Source organism: Nesoenas mayeri (assembly GCF_963082525.1).
Source record: "Nesoenas mayeri genome assembly, chromosome: 1".
Lineage (NCBI taxonomy): Eukaryota > Metazoa > Chordata > Aves > Columbiformes > Columbidae > Nesoenas > Nesoenas mayeri.
In genome coordinates this window covers 206,103,410-206,130,992 of record NC_137541.1, presented here as the reverse complement: position 1 = coordinate 206,130,992, position 27,583 = coordinate 206,103,410, and the positions used below count along the sequence as shown (strand labels likewise).

The 27,583-nt window shown below is 37.3% G+C and overlaps 1 protein-coding gene across 6 annotated transcripts in view; it reads left to right on the top strand.

The window, feature by feature from the left end:
• The window catches only part of DLG2 (discs large MAGUK scaffold protein 2), a gene marked incomplete at both ends in the record, with an annotated part of 882,996 nt that overhangs the window by 359,287 nt on the left and 496,126 nt on the right, over positions 1 to 27,583 (top strand). The window contains one exon of one of the 6 annotated variants that reach the window (XM_080346632.1): positions 7,795 to 7,872. The exons of the other annotated variants lie outside the window; for them this stretch is intronic. Coding sequence (XP_080202758.1) covers positions 7,795 to 7,872 — 78 coding nt within the window. Of the gene's footprint in view, positions 1 to 7,794; positions 7,873 to 27,583 lie in introns of those variants that run through there. 6 annotated transcript variants of the gene reach the window in all.

Genomic DNA, 27,583 nt, shown 5'->3' with positions numbered 1-27,583 from the left:
GTATTTGTTTGTTCTCCACATGTGGGTTGTGTTCTTTAACAGGCACTAAAACCACATCTGGAATATTGTGTCCAGTTCTGGGCCCCTCAGTTCAAGAAGGACAGGGAACTGCTGAAGGGAGTCCAAAGATGATGGAGTGGAGCATCTCCCATGTGAGGAAAGGCTGAGGGAGCTGGGGCTCTTCAGCTTGGAGAAGAGGAGACTGAGGGGTGACCTCATTAATGTTTATAAATATGTAAAGGATGAGTGTCACAAGGATGAAACCAGGCTCTTCTCAGTGACAACCAATAATAAGACAAGAGGCAATGGGTTCAAAGTGAAACACATGAGGTTCCATTTAAATATGAGAAAAAACTTCTCAGTGAGGGTGACAGAGCCTGGAACAGGCTGCCCAGGGGGGTTGTGGAGTCTCCTTCTGTGCAGACATTCAAAACCCGCCTGAACACCTTCCTGTGTAACCTCATCTAGGTGTTCCTGCTCCATGGGGGGATTGGACTGGATGAGCTTTTGAGGTCCCTTCCAGTCCCTGACATTCTGTGATTCTGTCAAATGTCAGGTGGGAGCCCTTGAAGAGCAGGGGGTGACTGGGGCAGTTTGGGTTGGGGATGGCTCAACCAACAGCAGAATATGGCTGGAGAGGGTCACATCTGGGAGTGGAGGACTGCTGCTCTGTCAGAGAGTGACCAAAGGCAGCCCAGGCTCTGGTGCAACAGAGCACGGTGTGCATGGGTTCTCCTACTGCTCAGAACTGTGCTGGGTGGGCTCAACCCATGCAGGTAAACACGTGGTGCCTGCAAGGAGGTGGTGGCAGGAGGTTAGCCTATAGCTATCCTGTTTGATCTCATCGCTTGTAATTATTTAGTGTTTCACAGTTCAAGAAAACCTGGTTTCTTGTGCACATGGGTTTTCTGGAGAGCGTGGATAATGACAAGGGCTAAGCCCATTCACCTCAAACTGTTAAACGACGCAGGGTCAGAGGAGTCCATGTGTTTCACTGATACAGTGGCTATAACTTGTGGTGATTCTGCTTAAGCTGACTTTTTAATTTTGCTCTTGGGGGTGATAAAGCGAAAGTGAGATTTAAGGAGGGCTTTGAAAGAGAAGGCAGCTTGTAATCAGCCAGAAATAAAATAATGTTTATGATAGGTTGATATATATTCCCATATTTGTGCCTGAAACAGTTTTTGGGGGTTCTTTGTGATTAGCAGTGAGATGAACAGCCCACTGAAGGCTGTCTCACTTGCTGTTGCTAAAAAAAATATATCATGTGGAAAAGGTGGTCTTTGTGGGCAGGTAAAATCAAGTTGCCAGCCTTCCTGCTCCTGGCCTGTTTTGGACAGAAAGCTGTGACTGGCACAGGACTGAGTTACGGAGGGTGCATCCCACCTCTGCTTGGCTTTGGCCATGGCAAACCCTGTGGCCACGTGCTGGGACAGAGGAGATTTGGGGCTCCTGGGCAGCGTGCAGATTCTCCAATTTCCTGTATGGCTGTTACCAAATTACTTCTTTGTGCCTTGCTTCATCCCTTTCTGAAAGAGAGATAATCCAGCATCACACAGAGTTATTTGTACATATAAAGAAAACAAAGGTAGTTAAATAGTGAAGGATGGGAGGCATACACACAGTGCTGTAATATAAGTGTTTCCACACTGAATTCAGTTTTGTTCAGGATTATATTTAGCAAGTCCCTTGCAAAACACACTGGTGACACGGATAAGCACTGCTTGCAGTGTGTGGATCTTTCTTTCTTTTTCCCTCCCCAAGGATAAATTTTATAGTTTATGTTATTTCCCGTGGGAGTACTTGCCATGCAAATACATAACTGTGCTACATACACTGTGCTTTGATTTGATACAAGAATCAGAGCAGCATAATGACACATCTGAGGATTTTATACATCATTTTGGTTGTGATTTCTCAATATAACAGAAAGAAACTTAAAAATTTCTATCAGAAAGGTAAAGCAGGAATTTGTGCTGAACTAGGGACAAAGACAAGGATAAAGTGGCATAATTCTAGATTTTATTTATTTTTAAGGCTGCTAATGGTTGTTATATTACTTGTGTGACCCACTAGTTTCCTATGCACCAGCAGAAAGAAGACTAGAAAATCAATTTCTAAAATCAAAATTAAGTACCATAATTAGATTTGTCTCCATTCCAAAGCTTAACAAATAAAAGAGGAAAAAGAACTGCCTATATTTAAAGTATTGTCTCTTATGCCATTATATTGTAAAATGCTGGAATACATCCCTGTTTGCAGGAATGTACTGAGTCTCGGTGTTTGGCACAGGACTTATTTTGTTTCCATTTCTTGTGCTTCCACAGTTAAAACTCTATTCCATGAAGTCATGTAGCACAATACCTCACCATCTCTTCTCTTGACCTGTTTGTGCCACACGTAGCAGGTTAAGGGCCATCTACCACATCAAATAATAGAAGAGTAGAAAAATAGAAGTGATAGTTGCATGGCAGAGGGCAGGTCCACAATTTTGGGTGCCTCTCACTTAAAGGAGATCCACAGGAAGAAATGCTTTCATTTATTTATTTACTGCTCTGAAGTCCTGTGACATTGTGTATGAAATTCTTTATGCCCTCTGCTGGAAAACAGTTCCGCCATACATCAGAAAAGGTGACAGAGGAGAAGGCTGCATGCAGTATTTTGTGTTTTAAGGGGAAATTAGACCTGGGGCAAACTTGTGATGTCACAGCTGGGTTTCTGAATGCATAATTTCTAAAGAGAAAATATTTGGCACAAGAAATATTAAGGGAGTAGGAAATTTAAATTGGAAAAGTGTGAACCTTTGCAATCCTTAATGTACAACATTTTGTTTTCCCTTCTTTTTTACATTTTTATCCCAACATTTTTTTTTTTTTTTAATTTTTTTTTTTGCCTTCCCTTCTCCACAAAATTTGTTGACTTAGGTGCTCCAAGGAAGCATTTAGCTTTTACGTCACACAAGTTTCCTCATCTTTAAAATTCAGGCGTGACAGAATTTTAAAAGGTTTATTATTATACAAATCTGTTAGGAAATGTCATAACTGGTAGAAAATGTCATAAGCAGAAAGTCATGTCCTGGGCACTGGTGAGGCTGTACCTCAAATCCTGTATTCAATTTTGGGCCCCTCACTACAGAAAAGCCCTTGAGGTGTTGGAAAGAGTTCAGAGAAGGGAACGGAGCTGGTGAGGGGTCTGGAGCACAAGTGTGATGGGAGCGGCTGAGGGACCTGGGGCTGTTCAGTCTGAAGAACCTTATTGCTCTCTACAACTACTTGAAAGGAGGTAGTAGCGAGGTGGGGGTCTGTTTCATTGTCAGGTTACAAGTGATAGGGCCAGAGGAAATGGCCTCAAGTTGTGCCAGGGAAGATTTAGATTGGATATTAGGAGAAAGTTCTTTATAGAAAGGGTTGCCAGGCATTGAAACAGGCTGCCCAGGGCAGTGGTTGGGTCACCATCCCTGGAGGTGTTTAAAAAACGTGTAGATGTGGTGCTTAGGGACATGGTTTAGGGGTGGACTTGACAGTGTTAGGTTAACAGTTGGACTCAGTGATCTCAAAGGTCTCTTCCAAAGTAAACGATTCTATGGTCCTATTCTATGATAATCTTTTATCTTTATGGTAACTGCAACCGAACGGGTTCTCCCCTGGACAAAAGAGGAGTCAGGATGAGTTTTAGTAGTGACACCTGGGGTAACTACCCCTTTTGTAAGAGTAGCCATGGTTTCTTATAAGCATACTGCCTGTTGCAATAGGAGGAAGAACATCTGTCCATTTGTGTCTGTTTATGGCAAAGAATGACTTGGGACTTCCATCTACTTTAACTATTGCAATGTCTGAATGCCTACAATTTACGTCTTCTGGATGGAATCGCAGAAATTAAGGTTTCTGTCTTTCCTAGTATTCTGGTCATTAAATAACGTGTCTTGGCATCATCTAACTGTTTAAGATAATTAGTTGTGTTGGGGATGGGAAATGATTGCTTGTATGGTCAGCCAAATTGATATCTGTTTCTGCCAATACTGAAAAAAAAAAGCTAGCTACCTTAGTTTCACATCATCAGCTCTGCTTCTGTATCCACAGCTGTGCCAAGTGCTAACATATTAACCTTGGAGTGAAGTGATTGTTTTAAATCTCTGCTGTTTCATTTTTAACTTGTTCCATCTCCTGTCCATTTCATGGGAAACAGAGTTCTGTGAACTCTTGAGTGACTAATCTTTTCATCTGTCTTTCTATTCTTACAAGAAAGGCATTATTTATGACTGAACTGTATTTGTATTTTAAATGGCCCTGTCATCACATTTTATGACTGCCGTGCGTATATATTCAGATAGAGGTAGGAGAGAAACAGAATCTACGGCTAACATCTATCTTCACCACAGGTGTGTGAGGGGGAGGTTGACACCCCACGTATGCGCTGTGAGGAGTTATCCCTTAACAAGAGAAGATTAATGCCCTGTCTAAAGCTAAGCTGCACTTCTTCCCATGTGCTGCTTAAGTAAAGCAGCGATGTTAAAATTGAAAGTGGAGGCTGGCCATCAGAAATACTGGTGATACTCGGTGCATACAAACAGTTGGCAAGGTGTTTGAAACGACCATCTGTTTCAGTACTGAGCATCAATTGCCGTTGCTTGTAATGTTGGGGAGCCGTGTCATAAAAATAATAGAATTCAACACCGTAGTTGCTTTATGTTTATACCCACGTGTCCACTTGTGCTGAGACCAGTTCTTCTCATAGAGGTGCAAGAATGCAATTCAATGTGTAGTATAAATGTGCTTTGGTTTACTGAAATCCACCCACTCATTCGCAGCAAAAAAACCCTTGTAAAATTTGCTCTTAACTGATTATCTCCTGTCTGTGATAATATTGCTGCTCAATTGCATGCATCTCTCTGCCCTTGTAATGTAGCACTTCAGTAAGCAAGCTAAAGTGTATATTACTACTGTGAGCAGACAGCAGCTGGGAACTCCAATTCTTCTCCTAAAGCAGCTCGGCTTGTAGCACTTCTGTAAAATGCAGGCTTCGTTATGGTTACAGTAAAATATTAATAATCATAAAATCCCTGAGTACCAGTACAGACCTAATAAACCTGCTATGGACAATGTATGGCAGACTCCTGCATGATATAACTGTAGGAAAATGGCTTGTAGTCTGGCCAGTGCTATGTTGTAGAGTTTGGATAGACCTGCAAATGCATGCAAATGGTTAAAATGCATTACTGATCAGAATTAGAATTAGGTATTTGGCGAGATTTATTCTTCCTGATCTATCATTTTCAGTGGGTGGAGAAAATTACCTCCCTATTGCTTTGTCATTATTCCTTAAATGAACAATGTATTCTATTTTTTTCCTTTAAGTGGAATGAGTTGTGACTTTTTATGGCTCCCTATTTTTCATGAATAAATAGTTCAGTAAAGCTGCTAATGCTGATGATAGAAGTCATAAAAAGGAGGTTTTATTGTTTAATGAGTGTTTCCTTCGATTTTCTCAGCAGCTGAGTATACATACGACTATATAAATAGTTGCTTGAGAGAATGTACCCTTTCTTGGTTGTAGTGCAATGATTTCAAATTATACTAATTCTCTTCATAAAAGCATGGGAGCAGAGTGGGAGAGGTATTCTACTGTTTATGCATATAATACATAAGACTATTTTTTCCTATTCTTTTTACTTTAACATTTGTAGTGTTGGTTTAGCTGTGTAATGATGTTGCTTCTCATTTTCTGCACTTTCTTTTTTTTTTTTTTTCTCATCCATGTTTCCTTACAGTGAAACTCCAGCTAGAAATAAGATCTCTGATTTCTTTCTACATTTTTCAGGCCATCTTTCTCCCTTATCCTCCTTTCCCTCCATTATAGCACACTCGGTCATTCCACAAATGTGGAGAGTGGCAAGAGTCTGCCACTTGGTGTCATAAAGGCTTTTGCACCTTGGAGAATCCATCTTACCATCATCCCAGAGTTCAGAGAGCTGGAGCGGTGTTACAGACAGAGAGCTCTTCTATATCCAACATACTCCAGAGGAGACATAGCTTTACTCTTTCTTTTGATCTTATAGCTTTCTGACTGCAAGGATTAACTAAATGTCTCAATCGGAAGCAGCTAGAAATTATTCTCTTCCCAGACATATTACAAGGTAACAGGTATTTTGTCAGAAGGTTTTAGGTGTCAAGCAAAAAGCAAACATATACCTTGGAGGTTCCTTGACAAAGAAAGTCACTTTCTAAGAATTTCAATTTAACTAATTTACCACTTTAAAATGTGTTGAAGGAATTCTTTGAACTCCTTATAATCTTAGTAGAATTGAGCGATGTGTGCCTTCAGGCCCAAAGTTGGGCAATGCCATCCAGCACTAGCAACTTCAATGTTCTGTGTAAGTTGTAAGTGGGAGTGTAATATATTCCCTTTTGAGTTCATGTACCCTGGAGAAAATTATTTCAGCCATTCTCTGAAAATCCTGGGGCAGAAAAACTGTTTCCTTGGCCCCAAGAGCCATATACTAGGAGGTTGCTATGACTGTGTTTCCTTTGCTGTGAATCTATTAATTTTTACTTGCTCTTTACCACAGAATTGCAGAGCAGAAATTACTCATGCATGTGTGCATCCCAAAAGCTATCCTGCACACAGGACAGCAGTGGTTGTCCCACATGTCGGTATCCCCACTATTATAGGTGGGAGGGCAAGGGGCAGGATTTGTCCTATAATGCAAAGTACTATCACATAGATATGAACCCTGTTAGGTTTACAGCTTTGATACCAACTCTGGCTGGGAGCGGCATCTGGTTAGTCGAATGTATGGAACCCAAAGGGTAGGTTTCTGTTTATTGTTTAGAGATTATAACTGGAAGGAGATGCGGGGGTTAAAGCTGAAGTATGTGACAAAAGGAATATAGTGCAGTGCTGTTTCACTTCAAAAATAGGCGTTCATAAGGACTTATCAACTCCTAATGTAAAATAACTTATGATTAAAGGAAGAAGAAAAAACAAGCTTATGTAGGGCAGAAGTTAAACATGAACTTAAAAAAAATAATCAGTTTTATGTTGGAACCATTATCAAAGAAAAATAGAAGTCCTTGAGTGAGTCTTAAATCCTTTAGTGAAGCATGTCTGACATCAGCAAGTGAACTGAACAACTATGATGTCTTTCTGTTGCAAACTGAAACCAGCTAACAAAAATATCTCTAAATAGATCCCAAACCACTAGAACAAAGTAAAATCCATCTTCCTTTCATATCTTAATCACACTGAAACATGCAAAACACCTGTTCCTTCACCTTAACGGTTAATAAACATTTCTATTTTTGGCACTTCTGTACCCCTCTCCCCCCCTGCAGTGCTCTGTATCTCATATTTGAACTGCTGCTGCTTCTGTTGCATGCTGGCAAACTGAGGAGAACCAAGGAGTTAAATTTCAGAACAGGAGAAGAGGAGGTGAGCTGTCTGCTACAGTAGTTTACTGCAGCTTCCTTTCATACTGACACATATGTAGTTTGTGGTGACAGTGCTAAAGAACTGCAGACAGGCACTTAGCAGACTGGATGTGAGCTGGATGCAAAGATGCCTCATCCTGAGCTTCCTGCTGGCAGTATGTAAATACACCTGCAGACTGGCCACACTGGGTGTTTTTCTTCAATTTTTTTCAGAAGGCAGCATGAAGAGACCTGACAAAGCAACAGCGTAGTTGAGAGACCTGAACCAGCGTTAGATTCGTGTCTCAGTTGTGGGGGAAGTTTTTTGGTGGTTGTTTTTTTTTGTGTGTGTGTGCTGCATATTCAGACTGAAATCTTCATCACCACAATGTTTGCCTCTATCTGGTATGCCAAGAAGCTGGGACGCAGGTTTGTGCATAACGCCAGGAAAGCAAAAGCAGAGAAGGTATGTTCCTAGTGGGAATATAAAGCCTTATGTCTCGTGCAAGCTGCCTGCTGGCATCCTGTTATGTGTCTCGTTAGCTTTTTTTAATACCCTGAAAAATGACCTATTGCTATTCATGCTTTCAAGCAAGAATCCTTGAATACTTTGCATATTAGTTATTAGATGTCGGGGAGAAGATCTTTTCAAAAGTCTGTATGCCCTTTTTTTACCAAGATAAACAGCTGTGTATCTGGTATGCTGTGTGTTAAAGAAGCACTCCAACTGTGAACTTGTTGCTGTGCTGCATTATTTTTCATAGCACAATATTAGGCTCTTAAACAGCTATTGATTGTTTGCTGCTTGCATATTTTTTCTAGTGTGGGACCAATGAGAATGTAATAACATGTTAAGGATGTATAATGTTTGGGAATTTTGTTTCATGGTACTTGTTGAAACTGTACTGCAGCATGGATCTCTTATTTAAAAAGATATAGATATGTAAAAATGATCAATACTATATATATTTCAGTATTTTTCTTCTCATAAAATTTAACTATGTTTAACTAGATATTTTCTGGGAGTCCTTGTAGGTAAGATTCTTCTGCCTTCTTTCTTGAAGAACAAAACTTCAATTGTTTTAGGATTTGCAGTAATAATAACTGGGGGATGTCAAGGCAATTGCCTTTTGTTCTTAATATAGAAAGCATTTAGTTAGTAGACCTGCATTCCAGTTTTGTCTAAATTAACATATAAACCATTTTCAAAATGGGACTAATTCCTCTTTTATAAACTCAGCATTAGAATGGGAAAAAAACAAAACAAAACAAAACCAAGAAACTTCAATGTAATGTTATGAAGTTACCTCATTAGTCTGGTAATGACGACTTCCTTTTTTCCTTTCTATCTTTGATGTAGTCCGAGAATTTATAAATGGGTTGCGTTATTATTTCTTTGATATGTCTTCTGCTATGTAATACAGCCACCAATCCACTGAGTAATTATCCATTGCCTGAATTCCTCTGTAACTGGAAAAGCTCTTCACCTAGAAAAAATTATTAGCAAGAATACATTATGTTTAGGGCTGGGGAGGGGAGAATAGGCACAGATTTGCCTTTTCTGCAAATTATTCCCAGTGGTTAAAAAGGTGCTGTGTGGTAATTTTGAAATGTGAGCATCCAAGCCATTGGGAAGTTATCCAAAAATAATAGTGATTTATATATTCCACATCGCATGCATGAGGGAGAATAGAAATGCAGAGAGCTATGCAGGGGACTGTCAAACTTTCTGTGTCGTTAATCATATTTCAACAAAGAGAGCATCACAGAAACTCTCCTGCCGTCTGCGTGTTGCTATGGGAGGGAAAAAAAGTTGCAGACTGGATCTTCGTTAGTCCTGAGGGGCTCCCTCCAGAGGAATGTTCTCTTTCAGGCTTCCTCCAAGATGACAGGGGCAGGATGAGTGGACACATTCCGCTCCTGACACAGTGAGGCTCACTCAGCAGCTTTAAAAACACATTTAGTATGCTTTGTCTGAAGCATGTATGTGTATAGATTATTCCAATAACCTTGAAAATTTCCATAAAACAGTGCCAGAATATTCACTAAGAAAATATATTCTCTATAGAGGCTTGTAACATAAACTAAAAGAATGCTTTACAAATTTTGGCTCTTTTTGTCTAAAGGTATAGGAAATATTTCTGTATAAATCTATTATAATGCTACTTATTAATCTCTATAGGACTTTCAAAATAATCAAGACAAGTCAGGTCTATGCTAGTCAAACTTTGAAGCTATATCATAATTTTTAAAGAATGGCACTTTTTAAACATTTCTTGAGCATGTTATTAATATATTGGCAAGGGAATTTTATTTTTTCCCAGAAGAAAAGTATGCAAGAAAACATTTTGTAAAATGTTTACTTATTGTCTTATATCAAAAATAAAATATCTTTCTTGGAGCTTTATGCCACAGTCAGGGCTCACTTTTTTTTTTTCTCTCCATAAATCAATAGCGTATTTCAGTAAAGGCAGAAAGTCCTATTCCTAGCAGAATGCTATTTCAATAAGTGGTATTGATGATTGGAAGCTGATCAACTCTGACATCTTCAGTACAATACCTTGGGAACAGGAAAACACAGATATGAAAACAGATCTATCAAAAAGTAAATTAAAAATAACACTTAACTGCATGGCTTATTTTGTTTTTGTCTTTTTTTTTTTTGTATAATGGTTGAATAATCAAATTATTATGCAGTTTTAACTTACGTATTTTTTTCTGGAAGAACAATTAGCTTTTTCTCTGTGTGCCTGATCTGAATTAAACATTGTTTTCTTAATGTGCTTTTGGAGGTAATAACATACAGCAATAATTTCTAAGAGCCCATGTGTGCAAAAATAGTTTCTTGCAGTTAAAACCTGGATAACAGGAATGGGAAGAGTATGGTTCCATAACAGATTTTTCTGTTATGCTAAGCTTCTTTGGATGAGTAGAAGTCAATAAATATTTTAAGGAGTATTTCTAAGAAGCAGAAATTTTGTATCTGTTTTCTTAGGATCAGAAAGAAAATTGAGGGGGAAGGGGGTGGCATGACAGAAGAGGGTTCTATCATGAACTCGTGTGTGCACACAAATATGCACAAACTGACAGAAGAGTTCCTTAAATTGTTGGAAATATGGGCCTGAAGCGTGCAGAGACGTGACTTGAATTTGGATTTCCCAGGTGACTACTTAGGGAAGCAGAGTTTTCAAGGTGCAAACCAGAGCGTGCACTGCCATGGGATGCACACAAAGGCAAGCAAAAGGGTGATGGTGGGGTCGGTCCTTTGGGGGAAGAGCTAAGATGGCATTAACATGACAATGTGGTGCTCCTCCGTGTGTGCTCTGTACCTGCAGGAGGGTGTCTGGTTGTGACGATGTGAGCGGACTTGGCTCACAGTGTCTCCATCTCTTCCAAAGCTGGAGTTCCCATCCCTATACCTCCCATCTCCACATACCTCCCAGGTCCTCACCTCTCCATAGCTGAATATGGGGCAGTCCCTGAACTGGGAGGACTGACATGCAAATCACTCAAAATGAGTGGAACATGCTTGTTTTTGATACCAGGAGCCATGCAGAATTGCAGCCCGAAGACTAGGAGCTCTCAGGAGTCAAAACTTGGCTTGTGCTGAAGAAACCATTTTGAGGCTTGGTGGAAGGGAAAGGATAAGGTGGTCTAGTAAGTTGGGACACTAAATGTAAGAGGTGGACCTGTTAGCTCACTAAGGCCTGTGGTAGCTCCTGGGCTGGTTTTCTTACCGCCCTAACCTGTACCTGCTGTTGAGTGCCAGCACTGCTCCTGGCCTGCATCTCCAGTCCTTGTTCCTCTCTAGACTGGCGTTTCCTGGGAGGCTGTGGTCAGATGTTCACCACAGGGTGCTGGGGCAAAGTGTCATTGACTCCTACACACAACTTAAGGACTTCCTGATAGACAGTAGACTTCTAAAACCCAGACATGAACTCTTACCCTTAAAATTTCATCTGGAGGGTAGAGCAGACATCTGGGAAGAACTGGATGAACGGTCGCCAACGGTTTTTCAAGTTAAGTAGTGTGCACCAATATTTTTGAGTTATATCTTTAAAGTATATTGAAAAGCCTTATTTTAATTCAGAAATGTAACAAAATATTTTTAAATACCTTTAAAGTTTGAAAAAATTGAACTTTTTTTTTTTTTTTTCCCAACCAGCCCTGGCTAAAGCTTCTTGTATCTGTAAATAAAATTGGATAATGCCTATTGACTGCTTTTAATGTTCTCATTTATTTTTGCCATGGAAAACTCAAACATGCCAAAGTTTCTTATAATTTATTTTTTTTATTAGGCTAGATCACAAACTTTTCTGGCATGTGTTGGAGTTGTTATCTACAAATTCTATCTCAGTCTGGTTGTCTTGGCTTGATTGCTAGTGTTACTCTTGCCCTCAAGTAGTGAGATATTCAGCATACAGGGAATGCTGCCTCTAGTATTGCTTGAAAACAACTGAAGTCCTTTCAAGGCAGCTCTGCTCTTACCTATTTTATTAAAGTTATTAAAATACTTCGAGTTTGTCACATGAAAGGATTATTGTTATGAGAGTAAATGTGATCATTTGAACATTGGAACTAGAATAACTTAAGGCAAAGATTGATGTCTTGAATTTTTCTCATTAGACCACAATCAAGCAGAAATCAAGAGATGTTAACTGCATGTGGTTATGCTATAAAAAATAAGTACTCTAAATGATTGGAAGAGGTACAGAAAACTAACTGAGCAATTAATCATGTTGATCTGAGAGGGTGAGCTAAAGCAGTGTGAAAAAGCTTGTGATAATGCTTCGCTATACTGATAGAATTTGGTTTTCAAAGTTCAGTATCAAAAGTGAGAAAAGACTTGCCAATGTCACCCTATCATTTAATTTTAATGGGGAAACTGAATAGTGGGGTTTTTTCTGCTTGTTCAGAAGTGGCACATGTTTCAAACATGAGACCTACCCAAATTATAAACACTGTTAGAATTACTTATGTTGTTGAATTTTTACATTTGAAGACCAGGATCACTTCAAAAGGCAGTTTCTCCTTGTGTGGTATTATCGGTAGCAAAAAAACAGGGCCCATGTAAAGAGTCTAAACAATTTGGCTTTCACCATCCTTTTACAAAACAACATGGTTGGAATTCTCTTTCTAGGTTTTAGATGCCAAAGTGCTCTTATGGTGTTATCAGTTCTAAGAAATGTTGTCCTGTTGCTGAAAATATGTAAGTTGTACACCAGAATGTTTAGTTTATCATTCCAGTTTAACTCATTTATTAATTTTATAATTCAAGGCAGAAAACAAGTGTGTATATAATCATACAAATACCATGCGGTTTTTGGACTATCAGTTGTAAATGAAGATTAGCCATCAGCAACATTCACAAACTGAACAGTATCATTTTAAGTGAGTAGTTTTAAATGTAATAACCTGTGGACTGGATAAGTAGAATATAGTCCAGCAGATGGTTTTTTATTCTGTGTGCCTGAGTTTAGAGTTATTTTGGGTAAATCGAGTATCCTTGGTAGACTGTCAGCCTACAATGAAATATTTGCAGAAGGACAGGAAAATTTGTCTTCAGAGGTTAACAAAACTGGGATGTGTAACCAAAAAATATTGCCTGTAAATACAGGCATATTTAATCACTTTTCTGACAGTGTCCTAGCAATAGTGGAAGTTAACTCTTCATGTCAAAATGACACAAGATATATTGATCAATCTTGTTTCTGCATTTTAATGTAGCTAATTGCAAAGTAGGCTGTTCTAGGCTCTGTTTCATTTTTACCTTGTGTACAAGTAGCTGCCCAGCAATCTAATTTGAAAGAGATTGGAAGTTCACTTGAAACAGTAATTATTCAAAACATAGAATAGAAACTATATGATTAAGAAGTCATAAAACATGATCCCAGCTAAACACATTTTTCCTTATATTATTTTTAGGTACATATTTAACTCCAAACAAGAGAAACTCTTTCAGTATTTGCACGTGTACCTTAGATTTCTTAACAAGTTCTTTCTTTTAAAGCAGAGCTTACCAAATTCTTTCCAGTCCACTGGGGTTGCGATAAAGTGATAAAACTTGCAGATCTAGTTATTGCCGTGGCTAGAGGTGAAATGATTGCTTCACCAAGGGACATCTGTAGCTGCCAGATGCTGTAAGGGCAAGCAGCTAGTTTTACTTGTATTTGGGTAAAGCAGGGCCCATGTTGACCAGGTTCAATGGGACGACAAAAATGAGTCACTTGCTTGTAGAACTACCTGTTCGAACAGATACTGGGGCTGTCTCAGAACCCTGGAGGAATCTTTTCAAATGGACTTTGTAAGTGCCTTTTTTTACAGATTTATGGAGAGATATTATCTTTTCACATAGAACCATGTAGAGAAAAATACATGAGTATTCCTGTATCCACAGCTTGTCGTGCCTTTTGCTTTAGCACAGTGGGAATTCGAAGACATTTTCTTGTATTGTGATTTAATCCAGAAATGTATAGCTACTCAACTCTTATTTTTTTCTCCTTTTATATTTGCAGTTGGTCATAATCCCATATGCAGAATGATTAATATATAGCAGTGGGGATAAGCTGCTTAAGAAGAGATTTATTATGCTTATAACTCACTTCCCCCTCACTTTCACCATAATAATAATAATAATAATAAATTCAACTAATCTCAAAAAAAATGAAAGAGTGATGTTTTAAAATAAGATACCGATCAACAGTAAACTATTGAAGTTAATCCTTTTCAATCCTTTATTTCAGAGTAATATTTTTCTTTTTTTCATCTGTGAGGGGGTTTGCTCCTGTTTTCCTCATCAATTCTATCTGCATAGGCCTGGCACCCACCTGGAGCGATTAATGAGCAATAAGGGAGACTTCTCTTTTAAATTAGCTTTGTTCATTGAAGAAATACCTTTTAATCAGATACAGGCAAATCTGTAAGCAACAGAATATCTTCTCTCTTTGACTCCAATTTAATCTAAGAGGACTCTAAATTAATCTTAGCTGGCTACCATCCATTAGTGATGCCCTTTCCCCCACACATCGCCATTCTGGCGTACATGTTTCTGTATGTATTTGTCTCTCAGGTACAACAAAGTATTTAATTCATGATCCATAGGTGTCTACAGCATGTCACTTAAAATGTTTTTTCCTTTGCTGATTTAGCCAATATTGTGATCATCTTAGAAACAGGCTAAGTGACTTTTCCAGTTAAATTTCATCTTGATTGCTTAAAAACAAAACCAAGACGGACAGGAAGACATTCAGGAAACAACTGCCATGCTGACGGCTGCACTAATTGCTACTCTGAGTGCTCATGCTGTGACTCAAATGGAATCAGTTTGGACCTTCTTCTAATGAATAAATAGGTTTATTACAATTGGCTACAAGCTACCCTGTTTTTTCAAAGTAAAAAAAAATCTTGATTTCTTTTTCCTGCTTTCGTTCAATAAATAATTTATCATTTCCCCCTTGTTTTTGTTTTTGTTTTTAAGATAAGAAGTAGTATATTTACTGTATTTGTAAATTTAGGTGGATTTTCCATACTTGGTCTACATTGTATATCATGTTCTGTTAAATCCCAGCGTGTAGCATTGTGAATATAATATTTAATTCATGAGGCACTCATTATTTTATTGGAATTGTTTTATTTCTTTGCATTTTTATGCAGTGTTCAAGTATATTATGAAAATGGTTCATGTGATGTGCAAGTATGGTATCTTTTTTTTTATTTTTTGTCATTACTTGCCTCTCTGTCCTGCATATGCAATTCAAACCAGCGCATAATAAAATAGTTGTTTGATTTACATTCTGAACTGCATTTGGCATCACTCACTATGTTTGCAAATAGAGATCAGTTTGAAACACTGACAAGAAACAATCTGTCCTTTGGCATTAGACTCCCTGGAGAAAACCGAGATGCGAATTCTCTCACTAGTTCCCAAGGTAGTTTATCAAATTATACTTTATGTGTTTTTAATATACTATATGGACCATTACAGCTGGTATGTATGTCACTAGCTCCCACTGGAAGGCACCCTGCCAAAGACGTGTGTGTGCAAACAGCTTTAGTAAAATTTAGACTTATTGTCATGTAATATGATTCTCAAGACAGTCTATTTTTAAGGAGGCACTTTTTCTTTTTCTTCTTTTTTTTTTTTCTGGTGCAAAAATATTTTTCTGCCATAAACTACTTAAAATGTTGATGTATGTCAGGGAAGGATTGGTTGTAGCCTTAATATATGATAACAGCTTCAGATGAACATTTTGAAAGAATCAAGGAATTAGCTAGTACATGCAGTATGATAATTTTTACCACCAGGAATGAGGCCCAAATGTCATGTGAAGCATTTACAAACTATTCCGAAGACTGAAGCTCTCTTTTTCACACCACCTTACATATACCTCAGAAAACAGCAAAACAAGGTTCCCCATGTTTCCCACTCCCCCACATTCCAAGTCTCTTCAGAAATTTCAGCCTTTAGACACAGAGAAAGTATGTGAAGTGACATAGTTTGGACAACTCCTAGCTCTTCTGAGATGACCAGTGATGATACTAGCGCTGTGCTCATTATATCGTATTAGTTAAAGAATTAGATAATCTTAGCCACTATTAACTAGTCTGAGGCTATCATGTGCCTTTTGTGAAGCTTGGCAATGCAATAACTTTGTCATTATCAAACTGAAATTGGATTTGAAGAGCAAACTTTGCATGTAAACTCAGTATTTCAGTCCTAGACAAAGATATTTTTCAATTTACTTCAGTCTGCCTTCCATTAAGTTCTTCTTCTATATTCTATACAGCAATGTTTAAACAGTGATATTACTCATACTTTAAAAGTTTACCTTACAAGTTACTTTGAGAAGCAAGGTCATATCATTAGGATGCTGAAGTATAATGAGAGGCCCGCTACCAAGTATATGCTTTGTTCTCTTTATAATCTTGTATAGCTGTACGAGAAAGATGTAGAAAATTGTTTTACTAATTTTCTAAATATGATACTGCTTTCCAGTTAGCTGATGAGTTATGTATACATAGATGTGGTTTTCTTAGCTGACAGGTTTTCTAAAGATTTTCAGTGAATTATATTCAACAAGACTGTCATGTATTTTTATAAGGTAGCAAAGGGTCATGATGCTTTATATTATTAATAAAAACAGCTTGATAGATAAAAAGTATCAATTTGCTGTTTTGAAATATATGTTCAAGATGAAGTGAAAGCAATCTTGTTGCTACTCTTTGTTTTCAGGATCACTGTTTTGTTTGATGTAATATTCTATTGAATGAACCTTCCTCTTGAAACAGGGCACGATGTTATTGTTCTTATCTTCCTCCAGCCTGTCTTGCTTTGCTCTCTCCATTCTTCACATTCATTGCTGTTCATAAGGGTAAAAAAAAGATCCCTACCTTCCTCATATGAGAGCTGTGTTATTTGGGTCACTGAGACAATGGGAAGGAATAGTTTGGGTTTTTTTCTTAGGGAACCAAAAAGAAAAAAGAGAGAATTCCTTATTGTCCATCTTGCTATACATTTAACAACTTCTGAAACGTTCAGCTACTTTTACAGACCTAAGAAGAGCTATGTTGAAAGCTCACTGTAGTAAAGCAATATGCTGCATATCATCATTTGTTGCTCAGGTTCAAGACTGGGAAAGATATATCCATGTTGCAATGGCTTCACAAAAGATCTGTGTGCAATTTCCTAAACTGCTCAGGAGTCAAGATTTGCAAATTACATTGTAAATGCAAAAAGTAACCTGCTGCAAAGAATATAATGTTGGGGGTTTTTTTCCTCCAAATTCTACTTAACTGGCAGATGAAGTGCATTGTGTTTTCAATTAATTTAAAATGCCATTTTAAAATTATTTCTGTTGCAAGTACTGCAGGGAACAAACCTATCAGTAAATAGCAAACTGGATAGCCAAGAACATGATTCTTCACTTAACTGGTAAGGGCAAACCCCACGAAAGGGAACATGTTTCCTACCACTTGTTTTAGAAATTAACCATTGCTACCCACAATACAGTTAAGACTTTTATCATTTAAAAGATTGTTTAATTTCAACAAAGCACCTTCTTTGCTACTATTCGTAATTAAATATTTAGTTGTGTAGTAAATTAAGCATGTCATGATCTCTGCAAAGTGGTTCTCCGTTTACTGCTGCATAAATGTTTTACAAGCTGCTGTATTGTTTCTAGTAAATTAATAATGAAGATTTAGATTTTAACTGATTAATAATCTAATTTAGTATTTAGAAGGAATTTAATTTAGGCCTGGAAACAAAATTGAGGTAAACATCTTTGGCAGTGATCCCAGTTCTCTGACAAAGTCACAAAGTGATAAGGAAAAAACAAATCAGAGTAAAAGAAATTAAGAGGTTGGAACTTCGAGAAGAAGCCTTTCCCTGTGAAAATTGAAAAAGCTTTCTAAACTGCAGTGCATTTGCACTTGACTTCTCCTGTCATATTGCAAATCATCAGTACAGAATTTGTACAGCACCTTCCAGGAATTTCTAAGATAAAGAAATACGAATTTGGAATAATCGCAGCACTACCTGGGTTATACTAAGTTTATGGTGCCATTGTAGAAAAAATTGTAATACTCCCTAGAATATTACTTCTTTTTCTGATCCCCATAGAACAACAAGTATTTTAGGAAATGTTCAAAAGTAAAATGGTTTAAATAGGTTGTTGTGAGGTGGGATGTAAAAAGCGCAACACAGCAAAATTAGGGTTATGAAATAGCTGTGTTTTTGCAATTAGATACTGTGAAAATATGGGAATGAGCAGGCTGTTGAAAACTTTGCACACTCTAAAAAGTGGTGAAGTTTGGGCTGATCAAGTTGAATGTCAAAATAAGAGGAAGGAAAATTAATTGTCAGAAATAGCTAATAAAGAGATGTCTCACATCTTGCTCCTCCTTCTACAACCTGAAGGCCTTCAGACTGAGCTTGTGCAGTTATAGGGTCTGTGAGCCTCCTGTTTGATGCCTTCTCACTGTAGTAAAGCAATATGCTGCATATCATCATTTGTTGCTCAGGTTTTTTGTGTATGTTGCTCTGGTTTTTTTTGTGTATGCAGTAGTTTCAACACTTAAAGCTCTGACTTGAGGTAGTCACTGTAATTAAAGCCAATATTTCATGACTTCATCTGGTTGTCTCCTGATATTGAGATGAAATTCTTCACCAAGAACAACTGGGAGCAAACAGGCAGATCTCACTTTTTGTATCTACGATGTTTAATTTCATACTCTTCCAGGACATTTTCTGCCAGCAGTCCTCTTGTGTCAGTAGTCTTCTTCTGCTTTTATGAAGAAGTTTAATCCAAGAACTGAAATACTTAGGTTTAATTTTGATTCTGTATCTGAAACATTATGGTTTTTGTTTTAGAGGATTCCCCTGGATACGTCCAATAGTCCTTTTTGGCTATAATTTTATTGCAATGTAATTTATATATAAAATTTAGCTCTATCACAGATTTTCTGGTAAGAATGACTTGAGTAGAAATACTGTAGTTTATCAAGGATCAGAACATGTCCCACTGTGTTTCTCTGTACAAATAGGTCATATTTGTTGAGTGGAGAGAAGATTATTTTAATTGACATAATTAACTTTTCTTGTGATTATCTTAGGCTTGAAAATGCATTTTGCTCTTTCCCAATTACGGGTTTTTCTCTGATAGAGCTAAACATGCTGTGTGTAATAATGAAGGTGGTTTGGGAAGGACTTAATGTATATAATTGGAAACTAAGATGAGGTAGTCTTCTATCAGCAGGAGGGTAGGAGAGCTGGGCGGTATAATTGAAGTACAGTGTAATGGGATTACCTACAATTTTTAAACATTGCTTTCATTAAAGAAAATAATAAGCATATTTATTAAATATAATCTCTGCTTGGGACAATATTTGTTATTATGAAAAAGTTTTAATAATTAAGCTTGGATATAAAAATGTATTGAACATACTACATTAGTTTCTGGAAAATGCTTTTGTGCATAAAATTTTACTAAAATAGAAAGAGCTTTCACAGCTGAGGCACTTAGCCAGATATTAGTATAGCTCGCATCTAACATTCACTGTATATTTTTCTATGAGCTTTCAATTTAGACAAGGTCAAATCAAAAGAAAAGTCATCGTCAAATACACTTAAACATTATCTTTTTGAAAAATTTTAATGATTCTACTGTTTTTCCTGGTTATACTTCGTGGAAATAAAGGCTAGATTTTTTTTTATTATTATTTTTTTAAACAATATTTTCTTGCTGAAACTGCAGAATTATGATGTTTTAGGAATTATGGGATGCGTGTCTATGACCCAAATTTTGCAGGCATCCACATTAAATTCTCTTAGGAGCAATTCTTGTCCTTAAATATGCATCTGTGAAAATCTTCATAATAACAGAGAGTATTTTTAAACTTTTTAAAGCACTTAAATGTGATTGCTATGTTGGTACTTGGGATATAATATGGTTGTCCCTCTGGATGCTCTTTTTTTTTCTTTTCATTACCACTTTCAAGGATTTATCTTTAGAAAAGCACTAAATTAAAGCATGTATCTTCTTTCTATAGTCAAATCTTGCACTGAAAACAACTGCCTTCAACAATTGTTGCAAACCCTCCTAGATGACTTCCAGAAGTTCTGCTATGGCAGTACCTAATATGTTATTTATTGGGCCATAAAGTATATCCTTATCTAGAGGATATACATGGATTGGGATTTACCTATACTATGAGTATACATCATAGATTAAAAGTTTCTTCTATCATACTGTACATGTTTAAAAATGCGCTCTTAATTTAAAGAAAGAAGGCTGAAAAAGTTATGTTTGTGTACATTACGGCTAAATGCATAATAAAATACTAAAGCTGAGAAAGATGAAAAAGTTCAGAAAGTTCTGAGATGCTGCTGTTGTAATTTCATTCTTTTTACTTTGAATGAGGAATGTATGCAGGAAAGGACAAAAAAAAATAAATCACAGAATAACAGTATGGATGAGGTTGGAAGGAACCCCTGGAGATCATCAACAAAGGTTGCTGAGAGCAGCGTACAGTCAGGTTTTTAATATCTCCAAGGATGGAGGCTCCACAGCATCTGTGAGCAACCTGTTCCGGTGTTTGACCACCCTCACAGTAAAAAGGATTCCTTATGTTTGAGGGGAATTTCCTGTCTTTCAGTTAGTGCCCATTGCCTCTATCCTGTCAGTGAGAACTACTGAGAAGACTCTGGCTCTTCTCCTTCACAGAGGGTGTCTTCCTTTCTCCAGACCTTCACATTTTTCTCAGGGACCTGAAGGCCAGTCTTACCAGTAAAGAGTGAAGTGAAGAAGGCATTGAATACCTCAGCCATTACCATGTCTTGTATCACCAGGTCTCCTGCCCCATTCAGCAGTGGACCCACATTTTTCCTACTGTACCTTTGGCTGGTGAAGTATCTGTAGAAACCTTTCCTTGTTGCCTCTCATGTCCTTTGCCAGATTTAGATCCAAATGGCTTTCCTAACCCAAACCTGCATACTCAATGTCTCTATATTCCTCCCAGTTCCTGCTTTCATCTCTTGTATGCTTCTTTTTTTAATCCAAGTTTTGTTGGGAGCTCCTTTTTCATCCATGGAGGCCTCCTGTACTTTTGCTTAACCTCTTCTCATTGGGATAGATCATTCTTGAGCTTGGGGGAGATGATCTTTGAAAAATAACCAGCTGTCCTGGACCCTTGTTCTATCCTGGATTAGACCCCATTGGATTCTTCCAAGCAGATCGCAATAAAAAATATTCATAGGCTTGGCTTATGCATGGTTCTCATTTTTAAGTATTTTATTGCTAGAGAAAATTCACGTCCAGTCTTAAGAATCATTTGCGAAACTGAGAACTGACAGAAAGATGCCAACTCCTATAAATCTGAACAAGTTGTTCTTGAGAGAATATGTAAAAATGGAAAATCTAATCTTGCATACTAGGTAAAAATGTCAACCTTTAATCACAGCTCTACCTGTCTTCTCAGATGCAAATTTTATTTTATTTTTTTTTCTTCATTACTGCTAAGGATGATTGTATGTCATGTAAGCTAAAAACTTCTGCAAGCAGGAGGTGAAGAATTTCAAGAAAAAAGCTCTTGTTATTTGTATGTATAAGAGAAGTTATATGATATCAAGAAAGAAAGAAATATAAGATCTGGAATACATGGTTAAACTCAGTTTTAACTGCCCTAGCTGTGTTTGCCTCAGGATTGTCCCCTTGCCAAGACCTCTCACAAAGAGGCTTGTCTTTGTGTCAGTGCATATGCAATATAAGGGCAATTTGCAAAAGCTGGCAATGTATTCCCCTCCCTTTTCCCAGGTGGAGGGTTGTTTAAAATTTTCCATCCCAGCTTTCAGCAAATTCTCCAATATCTTGTTCTTGCCAGTGACATTCCCACGCATCTCTTAAAAGTTTCTTTTACTCCCCTGACACCTTTGCTCCTTTTATTATCCACACATAAATTTGGCCAGTTGGACCACATAGAGAATTTCTCCTGTGTTTTATTTTAACTATGGCATGCTGAAGTAGCTTTAGACTCTGATGCTGGCAACAGAATGAAGAAGCTTTTTTATCTGTTGAAGAGCATGGAGATGTGCAAGCCCATAATTTAATGAAGAAAAATGTTATCTTGATTATGGAAAAATTAATGTGGTGGTGTTGTCTCTGGTTGGTTGGTTGGTTGGTTGGGTTTTTTTGAGGCAGTTTAAAAGCAAGAAAATACAATGTTATTGAAAAGAAAATATTGTGTTGATTCTGGATGGCAACAGAGTTAATGAGGGCAATAGTTATTTATCTTTTCTGCTTTAGTTATGGTGTTGAAGACCCAACACTTTTTCACTAGATTCATTGTCTGAGAAGACAGACCATAAAAGATGCTTTGCAGATGTGTGGCTGTAGCTTGTTCACATAGTTCATCCCTCCCACCTTCCATTCCTAATACAACTTTCCATTCTGACAGTTCATTGGTCCTGATTAAAACACCTACTACCCTCATAAACACAGAATTGATAATGTTTTTCAATCCATTAATCAATTAGCCCACTTTCTGGGGTCAAATTCTGACCTTACCAAGAATTCAAGAGAGAGCTTATTACAGCTGTTTTTCTTGTCTCCCACTTGAAGACATTATTTCTTGTAACAGACTGGATGACTTTTGGCTTTGTAGTGTGAGCATCAGTTTTCAACAGGCTGCTGAGTCTGAGGAGTTTGGTTGGATGATGTGAAAGAAGATGAGATGTTATCAGTAATTAGGGTGAGAAAATTCACTCACTAACACTTTTTTTTTTTTTTTCTAAAAATCTCATGTATTAAAGATAATTAAGACCCAGAATTGAATGAGAAGCTGACAAGGGAGGAGAGAAAACACAGAATCAAACTCACTTGATTGCTTCTTTGGATGTGGAATTTTTAAATTTTCCTTCTTCAGTATGAGAGGGCATTATGTTCAGGGATGTAAAATACTACTACCAATTGACCAGACAGTATCCCCTGTTTTAGAAGAAGTGTGTTTAGACAGTGCAAAGTGTGTTGCATGCTGAAATGCTTTGTTTACAGGTAATATTTCTGGCTCCTGTGAGAGCTGAATTAAAATGAGTAAAGTAAAAGACAGGAGTTAGAAACAGGAATACTGAGCTCAGCTTTGGAATCATGCCAGCTAAATGCAATTAAATAGATTAGGACTGTAGAAGAAGACTCAAAAATTTCACTATAGATGCCAACTGAAAGAACAGGAAAGGACAAAATATAACCAAGGGAGATCATACAGAAAAGAGGGAGAAAAAGCAAGAATGCTGGAGCATGAACAACCACAAGTGGCAAATGCAAGCAGTCACTGAGGGAAACTCGAAATCTGTAAGATAGGATAGAAATACATTAAAACATTAAAACATTTCTGAGAATGAAGGTACTGTACCTATATTTATGATGTAGGAGGCTGTTAGTAATCCGAGCAAACATTAAGATCAGGAAAATGAAGGGCTTGGAACTTCCAGCCTGGGAAGAGCCACATCGGATATGCCAGAGAGGAAGGTGGGATGCTGAGAATGCACAGCAGGGTGCTGGTTTTTGGGCCCACCATATGCAATTTCAAATAAAGAACCTGTCAGTTCTTGCCTTAAAAAGTTTTCTTCATTTCTTCAGATTACATCAGTAGTTATATCTTTTTCATTACTCGTTAATATTTGTTTTCCCAAATATGTAAAATATGTCTAAAGAAGAACATTGTAATCCTAAGGAGAAAAATATATGCTTTAGTTGAATTAAAAGGAATTATCACTAATTTTTGTGAGTTATGGATAACAAAATTACATGATTAAATTGTACTTCATAATATATGATGGAATCAGAATCTCCAGTGAATGGAAGACAATTTTCAATAGCTATACAACTTTCTTGATTGTTTCCTTTTCCTCTTGATTTTCTGAATAGATTTAAGTGCTTTGGACTGGTTTTGCTCATCATTTAATGGAACGAGTTGGGTAGAGAGGTTATCTTGTTATGAATTGAGAACATGAGCCTTGAGCTGAGCCTGTGCCAAAAGTTGCACCCAGTTTGCTGAGATGCTGATGGGTAACTATTCATTTAGGCTGGGCTATCAAAGGACAAAACAGACTACTGGAAATACACACTCATGAGTATTTCTGGCAGTAGATGCCAGCTTTCCTTAGTCACACATGGTTACTAGCTTGGGGAAAGATCTTCGATAGTTATTTTACAGTTTATTTGTCGCTAGAGACTGTGATTAAAAAAGCAGCTATACATTCAACATGACCATGGACCAGATTGGTGCTTGTTAAACAAAGTTATAATGACTGTAAATTGCCATGTGTTTCAATTAGTTCCATATTATGATTTACAAGTATCTTCAGTATACTACTTTTCCATCAGAGAATATCTCCTGGTAATAGTTTTAATTTTTGGTTTTGTTGTTGTTTTTTCTTGAATATTTAAAAAAAATGTGTTCAGGCTACTTCTCCATTGTTGGAAGCATCATGAAGTGACATCATGCTGTAGTTGCTGTGAGAATCTCTCTGCAACTCTAAAAAATTGTGCTTGATTTTGTCTTGGAACAAAAACACGTTTTTGAAAAAATGTATTTCAACAGATGAGATTTCTCTGGAGCCAGCTGTATTGAGTAGCAGGATGCAATGCAAGCAAGTCGCTGAACAGCGCACACTCAGGCAGGTCTGCAAGTGGAGTCAGTTGACGAGGACAAATAAGTCTGGCCCGATCTGGTACGTCGTTAGCTTGAGACTTCCTGGCTCCAATAGTAACTGTTTGCTGACAAGACTTCCTCTTCTGGGCACAACATAAGGAGAAAGAAGATATTTCTAAGGAAAAGCTTTGACAGCTAGATCATATTTAGGCCTGTCTGTATCCTAAAAAATGAAGTCTGGGGAATTTCATTACACTTTAATTGTGTTCCAGCACCCATAAACCATGTTTCTGAAATGTTATCCAGAACATATAGGATGTTGACTGCCTACAGATATTTTCTTATAGAATAATTTAGTATCATTCTGGGATAGAACGGAACAGAACAGAACAGAACAGAACAGAACAGAACAGAACAGAACAGAATAGAATAGAATAGAATAGAATAGAATAGAATAGAATAGAATAGAGTAATTTCAGTTGGAAGGGACCTACAAGGATCTCTAGTTCAACCGCCTGACCAATTCAGGGCTGAACAAAAATTAAAGCACATTATTGAGGGCATTTTCCAAATGCCTTTTAAATACCGACAGGCTTGGAACATCAACCACTTCTCTAGGAAGCCTGTTCCAGTGTTTGACCACCCTTTCAGTACAGAAATGTTTCCTAATATCCAGTCTAAACCTCCCCTGGCGCAGTTTTGAACCATGTTCATCCGTCCTGTCACTGGGTACCAGGGAGAAGAGATCAGCGATTTTATCATCCCACCCAATCATCCAGTTCTGATTTTACAGGAGTGGGGCAATAACATTGTGAAATTCTTTTAATAACCTTAGCTGGTAGCTTCAAAACTGAGTAAAAATCTGGAGTGTCTGCTTTTTTACGGTATTATCCTGAAACACCAAAGTATTGACTTTTCAGAAAGACAGAACCTTTGATGTCTTTTACAAGATATTCTGCATTACAAAAGATTAAAGCCAAAAGATTTACTCCCTATTGGAGCAGGTCAGGTTAAGTCAGATTTACAAGCTGTACTTTGGCATGAAAAGGAAGTGGAATGAGTAGTGACAACTTTTTTTGTTTGAGTTCTTGTATGATGACAATCTACATTATAAACACTGTTTGCAGAATCTTTTTCTAGTAATGCTTTGTGAACCTATGAACCTTTGTGTATCTTTCTCTTTTCCTGATAATTTTGTGCCTTCCACCATGATGCATAGCATTTTTTTTGCTGAATTACCATAGAGATTTACTGATGCTGTCCCAAGCATTCTGTACTTTTTTTTCTTGCCAGTCTGCCTAGATTCTGAGAGATTTCTGGATCTTTTTTTCTTTTTTTTTTTTTTTTCTTAAAAAAACATGTTACATGGTTTTAGAGATAATAGAAAGATCTTCACGCAGTCTTGAAACACAGTAAAAATATGTTAAGATGAATTAATGTTTATTGTGATTAATCAAGATTCAATAAGGAAGACTTGGTATCAAGCTGTTTTCTGTAACTGCTAATAAGAGGAGCATCACCATCAGCACCAAATCATAAGTACATAGATTAAGATTCTTATACAGTTAAACTGTGAGAAAACCTAAGTTTGTTTAACTGATACTACAATACTTCAAATCTGTTAAAGATAGTTACCACTGAATGGTTCTATTTAATGTGCAGTCATATTTGTCATAAATTATTACACAGACGCAAAAGTAAATCAGTGACATGGATCATTTATCACTCTTCGTCTTATGTGTACTGTCACCATTTAATCTTTGCCTTTGCTGAGCAGATAATAGGCAATGAGTCAGTAATTTAGGCTGACTTCTGTTCTGAATGATCAAAACTTCACATAAATGCTGAAGACTTTTTTTCCTTAAAAAAAAAAACAAATAAAAAGCCTCATGAAAGATAAGCTTTCCCATCTCTTAGGTAACAAGAACTGCAATACACGGGACTAAGAAAGCATTATAATAAAAAATCCAAATGTAAAGTTGTTTGATATTACTGATTATGTATTACTATTTACTGGGCAAATAGTATAATGTGGATTGCTTACAAGAAAACTCATACCTACAAAGAATATATATATATATCCTGGTATTGGCTTGGACAGAACCAATTCTCTATTCAGTAAATTTGTCCTTTCAGTTAAGTTTCTTGTAATTAACTGCACTTTCTGAAACTAACCACATTTTTCAGTCAATATCTGCTCCTGGAATTGATAACACTTGATGTTTATACTTGTTAGCAAGCTAAAAGCAGGAATGGCATGCAGAAAGGCCCATGTTTATACTTAGAGAAAACAAGGTCACTGAAAAATCTCTTATGTTCCACAAGTGAAAGGGCTGTTTCAGGGTCACATATGCAGGGAGGAGCAGACAGAACAGGTGATCAAAAATTGACCTACAAAGCATTCCACTCCATAGATTTTATTCTCAGTGTGAAGCTGAGGGATTAAGGGGATCATGCTCTCTTCTTTCACGACTGGTACCCATGAGGAGGACTCTGCCCTTTCTCCTTCCTTTAATCCCAATCCATGCATCCCTGAATCCAGTTCCTGTCTGCTGCTGATCCATCTGGGACTTCCTGGTGCCTGCCGTAGCAGCTCTCACCACTGCGATTCACAATTCCTCCATCATCAATGGGGAAGCTCAGTGTTCTATATTGTTGTTGTTGTTGTTTTGTGTATTTTTCATTATCACTACTGTTAGTATTATTAATAATGGTATAAATATTATTCTATTCTTTTTGCATCATTATTATTAAAGCTGTTTGACTTTTCCAATCCATAAATCTCTTCCTTTTATTCTTTCTCTTCTGGGGAAGCGAAGGGTTAATAGAGAGCATCTGTCATCTGTTTGATTGCCAGCCCAGCCTTAAATGGTGACAATATAGAAAAATATCCAAATCTCATTCATGTTCTTTTTTCATTCAAGTTTCCTGTTAAATTAAATTTCCCTGTGAAGATCTCATTAAAAAAAATCCACTTAGCATGGGCCTTACCACACTTACTGAGTTTAACAGACTTCAGTGACTTTAAT